This window comes from Solanum verrucosum, unplaced genomic scaffold (assembly GCF_900185275.1).
Source record: "Solanum verrucosum unplaced genomic scaffold, falcon-dt-bn FXZP01000119.1, whole genome shotgun sequence".
NCBI lineage: Eukaryota > Viridiplantae > Streptophyta > Magnoliopsida > Solanales > Solanaceae > Solanum > Solanum verrucosum.
This window is the reverse complement of record NW_026019935.1, coordinates 345,301-351,300: the sequence shown is the minus strand read 5'-3', so window position 1 is coordinate 351,300 and position 6,000 is coordinate 345,301. Positions and strand designations below refer to the sequence as shown.

Sequence of the window (6,000 nt, the reverse complement as noted above, 5' to 3'; positions counted from 1 at the left end):
CGCAAAGTAGTTGCAAATTAAATTTATTAATTTCTCTGTCTTAATTTATGTGACATTGTAACTGAACTTAATAGTAAAAGAAAAAAGTTCAAATTATGGTTTGTTTTGGATAAGGAATTTCCTTATCCAATGTAAAATAGTACTAGTTTCGGCTATAATTAGAATTTCAAAATGTTTTCCATCGACTTATTACAAATGAAAATAATAAATTATGCCCAAAGTGGGGCTAACTAAATATATTGTTCCTCACGTTTTAATTTACGTAGTATGAAAATGTAATTAAAAAAAAAAGAGAAAACAATTAAATTTGTGGTTCTTTTTAGAATATAGCTTGTATATAGTGACGAGTCAAAGATTTAAATTAGGAGAATTCCAATATAAAAAAATGTGGACACATAGAAAATAAAAAAAATTAACATATAATATATTATAATTTTCTAACGAAGATCACCCCGCTACAAATCATATACTACCCAAAAGAGTGTGCCACATGAACTTAAAAACATGAATGTTTGATATTATGGAATGATGTTGGCACTTTTTAGGAAATTCTTTGATTGAAAAATAAAAACTCTACTTTTGGACTAAGATAACATGAGAAATTCCCTAGGAAAATTCTGCATTTGACCTATTTGAGAAGTCATTTTCTCCTAATTTTAGGAATATAAGTTAATTTGAAAAATCTTTTGATTTTATTAGTTCAATTTGAATTTTGCATATTCCTTTAAAAATAATAATTAATATGAGTATTTTATGATATACTACTAAAAAACCATTGTATTTCCATTGAAAAATATTCAGTATTAGTCTCATAAATATTTTAATTAGATTAGTGAGAAAATAATAATAATATTTTTACACAAAAAATAAAACTACGAAGCTTTTCCATATTTCAATGAGAATCCCTTTTCCATTATGAGTTTTTCCAATGAGCTTGTCCGGTCATGTAATATGGGTGAGAAATTGAGTTATAATTATTTGTACGATTATGATTTTTTTTTTTAAAAAATATATTCCTTTTTAGAATATAATACCATTAAAAGGTTGCCAAAGTCAAATGATATTGGCACATATCTAGATCACTGTTCAATAATAGTACTCCCTGGCCCTACTCCTTCTGCTTCAATTTACATAACACAATTGAAATTTTAATTATATCATATAAATGAAAATAGAAGAAATATTATTACTCCTAGTAAATTTTTTTTACTAATTATTGACAATTAAAACAAAGCAAAGAGAACTTCTTATTGGAATAGAAAATCGAAGGATTGAAGCTGATATCAAACACTCATATGTATGAATATCTAAGATATTAAACTAAAAAAATGAAATTTTACACATCTCAATTGTTTCCATCTTGAATAAGAGAAGCTATTTTAGTCCCACAAAAAGCTAGGAGTTTCTTCAACATTTTGCATGTAATTACTTGGATTTTGACTTTGGAGTAATTGGTAATACCTCCAATTCATCAAATTCAATTATATAGTCCCATAAATGTATTTGGGAACCTTCCATATCAATATTGCTGCAAGTTGCTCCATAAATCAATTCCTTCATCTTATCATACAAAGTTGTAGCTTTAAATTCCATTCTTGAATTTATGTTGATCATCTCCACCTAAATAAATCAAATAATATTAAAATGTTAGTTTTAGTTTGAGTTTGGAATACAACTAGTTGAGATAAGTATTATGAAAGTTTGAAAGACGATTTGGTATACGTAGTTCTTCTAACCGAAAAACGATGTAGAAAAATGCTTCTATATACAATTTTGGACATGTTAGTAGCCCCCTAACATTTAAGTTTTCAAGAAAGAAAAAAATATATAAGTATTATGTTTAACTTCCCATCGACCCTAACATTACAAATACTATTTATTTTTTTGTCAAATATCAACCGATTCATGTCCAAACTTCAACTTTTCCATCATTATCAAACATAACCTTAGAATCATTACCTTAGTTTCATGAGAAATTTGCAGTGTAGAGTTTCCATTGAGTTGAAAGCTTGTAGACACAACTTCAACACCTTCCTCATGGCATAATCGAATGATGTTATTAAAAGTGGCTATATTATTAAGGCTAGTTATTAAAACCATGACCATGTTTGGGCCCATTTGATGGAATTCAATCTGAAGTGGTGACTTGGTGCTTGGGCGGGGCTCATTAGTTGGATTGAGTGATTGGGCCCTCTTTAGGCCCATTTTCAATTCTTCCAAGTGCTTATTGTTCACCTCCAAATTCATTTTCAAGTTTTCTATGTAATTCACTGCTGCATCTATTTGATCTGTCACTGTCATTGTTGTTTTCTGCAACAATACTCAAATTTGTATTAGAAGAACAAATACCGATTCAGGAGTTTGAAGTTTATGAGCTCTGAATTCTATAATTTTTTCGAGTGTAGTTAGGTTCCAAAATAAGAACTTGTAAAACAAATACAAAATTTTAAACCAAAGCTATTGAATTCTACCGAATACCTTTTACACTATCTACTCCACCGGGCGCTCCATGCATGCAAAAAATGTTTTTGCCAAGAGCAGGTAATATGGGAAAAGGAGAATAATTGGATGTACGCAAACAGATTCAAAATTTAAATTTAATGGATTCAACTTTTGAAAAAACATTTGATCAGTTACTACTAATCAATTCATTGTAATATTAATTATAGGTTCAGATCTAATATTTGATCTTTATGTTTTTATCGATGAATCCGTTGCACTTTCAAAAATTTTAAAAACATAATAAGTTTAATACTAAAAACTTTAAAAGAACTATCCTTATTGGAAGTAGAGGAATGAGTAGTAGGGAGCATGGAATGAAGTTGATTACAGAGATTCTTCATATAATTCCTTCTATTTTTCTCCACATATTTCTTTTCCATTTTTTGACCTAATTTAGACTTTAGGTTATAACTTTTCATTTCTTTTTGTTGAGTATTACCACTACCATTTTTTGAAACTTTTTGCCTAAAATGTTCTTTATATACCACCTAGGCAGGTTGGTTCCCCTTTGGGACATCATTCATGATGAGAAAACATTAATAACATACTTAGTATAATCCCAAAAATCATATTAGGATATATAGGGATAGGATGTACGCAAAGAGCTTACCCCAACCTTTGTAAAGTAGAGGCTATATATTTCCGATAGATCCTCAACTGAAAAAAAATGTTAGTTTGTAATACATGATATAAAGGTATTAAATTGAATGGACACATTTGTTCATGAAAGAACATTATTATTCTGAAAAGTCATCTCTTAAGTTCTATAAATATAAGAATTCTCCTGAAGTAGTGTAAGAAAAATCGATATACATGTATATTAAACATGAGTTTTGTTATATTCCGAAGGAAATATTGCTTGTGTTTTTTTCAATCTATATACGAGCAATATCTCTTTAAAAAAAGTCGACACCTCAAAGTCATTAAATTATTTCTTCTTCGATTATGTTTCCTATTATTGTAACAAAGAAGAGTAATGAAAGAAAAATAACGATAATAAAATAATAAAAAATACACAAACAAATAAACATTTTTAGTAATAAAGACTGGAGAATAAGATCTTACTAATTGAGTGTAATAATTAAATTTACTATTTGTGGAGTTGACGTGTAAAAGTTGAAACACATGTACGTTTCTCTAGTTTTTTGTTCCATTAAAGAGCTGACATTGTTGAAATATATTTATAGCACGTGAATTAAATTATTGAATACTTTAGGAATTTCAATTAGCTACTTCCATTATTATTAGTGAGAGATAATCAGACAAAAAATATTATTAGATCGGTTGTCATATTTTCTAAAAGTTCAACTAATGTTTTTAGTTCTCACTATCAATTTTTTTTATTATTTAAAAAATTATCAATAAAAAAAGAAAAAATTTCCTTTCACACAATTAATTTTCTAAATCTGAGATAAGATAATATTAAAATTTGAATCAGTAAAATGCTATTTTCTTTTGTGTTGAGGACAAGTAGGTAAGTCTATGAGTAAATTAATTAGCAAGATTTTGTCATTTTTCTTTACTCTCTTGTTACTAAAAAGTTTTACAACGTAACATAAATGTGTTTTTTTTATTTCAAATATTGTTAGGCTTAAATATCTCGGGATGAGCTAATATTAAGAATTTAAATAAATAAAATGTTTTCTTTTAGAATAAATAAAAGAATTAACTAATTAGTAAAAGAATTCAATTCAATTAAATTTTGGTTTTAGCGTATTTTTAGATCAAAAAGTGGAAAGAGGGACATTTTTTAACCAAAAATAAAAGTGGAGGACATTTTTAAATTAAAAGAATATGGAATAGGGATATTTTTGAGCCATTTTCAATAGGTTAGATATATTCTTACTCCAATTTGATTCAAGATGAGTAACCGAGTTTTTTTTTCCTATGATCGACACGAAAATTCCTCTCGATTATACAAAAAACATAATTTAATATAGTCCATGAAATAGAAGTTTAAATACATCATCTTTCTTACTCTTAAATCAAACTTACTTATACAACGAATTACAAATTTACAATAAAAGATTGACGCCAACTCTCTTTTTTCCTTTTTACTTGTCACATTTCGCTTTCCAAGAGTCATCAAATAACCTGAACTTCGACCATTATTAAGAAGTCACTATTTTTTCATTGAAATTTCCCCATGAAAAAATGTTCCATGGCTATTCCAATAGATACAATTTGATTGGATCGGTGAGAAACGAAAAAAATGTTTAGTGGTTATTCCCAGTATTCAATAGGAATATGTTTCTCAACGTACGCTTTTTCAGTGAGCTGGTTTGATGAGAATGGAGTGGAAAAAATGTGTTTTATAGCACAATTTTCTCATTGATTTGCGCTAGGAAAAACCTGCCTATAAATTCTAATAGTGGACCAAAATTTTAAGATGCATTTTTTTTCATTATATTAATATGAGAAGAATTGCAACTTATAGTATTTCTCACACAGTTTTCAAACATCAAAATTTAAAATATTAAAATAATTTTTTGAATTTTATTTAGTTTCAAAAATTAATTAAATTGACTCATAAATTAAAATGTGACAAGTAAAAAGAACCGAGGGAGGAAAACTAAATCCCCTTGTTATAACGCTCAAATGTAAAAGCATCCAATTTCGATAACAACGACTATGGACTTACGGAAAGATTGATACATACACCTATAATGTTTGTTAAACATGTACATGAGAATAAATAATTAAAGACCTAAAAGAGGATTAAAAAGTCATAGCCAAAAGATAATTAGGTGAGGGTGTGGGGTTTGAAAATAGCATATGTGTTGGGTCCATGGTCGAATCAGGAAGCGATACGTGGCAAGAAAAATAGGTCAACAACGTTGGACATTAAATAGCTATGTAATTGAAGTTATTAAACTTGCACGAACTTTATGAGGGAAAGATTCACGAATGACACTCCCTAGAATTTAGCTATAAATAGTCTTTTATTTACTTAAGCTATACATCAACCAAACATAATAGGCTAAATTGAACAAATTATAATAGATTGAGTTAACAAATGAGTAAATCATTAATATATATATCCAAACTTAAACGAATTGAATGGGATCATATTTTTCTTATTGGAGGCAAGAGCAAATAAGATAAAACTTTTGTTTCAATATATATATCTAGAGAAGTTGGACATTTGTTGAAAAAACTTATGACTTGAGGGCCAAGTAAAGGGAAATTTTGGACATTTGTTGAAAAAACCTTATCAATAGATTAAATTACTACATTTTGTCTCATGTAAGACAAAATTAACCTTTTTCAAGTGTAAGAATAAAGAAAAAAATTATTTTGCTCCAATCATATACTCAACATAAGGGGTGTGTTCACAATTTGATTTGGGTTGACTTTTCTCTTAAAAAGTACTCTAAAATAATTTTTAAATGTTTAAATCAAACAAATTAATTAAGTTTGATTTTTCATATTTAATTTGATTTGATTCTATTTTATTTTTTTGTGAACATCCATCTAATGTTGTTATCAGGGATGCTT

The 6,000-nt window shown here is 27.6% G+C and overlaps 1 protein-coding gene across 1 annotated transcript; it reads right to left on the bottom strand.

Annotated features, from left to right (window-relative positions):
* Window positions 1-1,425: 1,425 nt before the first annotated feature.
* LOC125835395 (uncharacterized) lies at window positions 1,426-2,882 on the bottom strand. The gene is made up of 3 exons (XM_049514518.1): window positions 2,763-2,882; window positions 1,960-2,310; window positions 1,426-1,620 (listed from the first exon to the last, which is right to left on the bottom strand). The coding sequence occupies exons 1-3, from the start codon at window positions 2,880-2,882 to the stop codon at window positions 1,426-1,428; spliced, it is 666 nt and encodes a 221-aa protein (XP_049370475.1).
* Between the last annotated feature and the right edge of the window lie 3,118 nt (window positions 2,883-6,000).

What these genes read in the sequence shown, in the direction of transcription:
- LOC125835395 (XM_049514518.1), bottom strand. Translation starts at nt 2,882, where the DNA reads ATGGAAAAGAAATATGTGGAGAAAAATAGAAGGAATTATATGAAGAAT. An exon ending in ATAAGGATAGTTCTTTTAAA is followed by an intron (nt 2,311 to 2,762) that starts GTTTTTAGTATT and finishes GTATTGTTGCAG; the next exon opens with AAAACAACAATGACAGTGAC. An exon ending in AAATTTCTCATGAAACTAAG is followed by an intron (nt 1,621 to 1,959) that starts GTAATGATTCTA and finishes TGATTTATTTAG; the next exon opens with GTGGAGATGATCAACATAAA.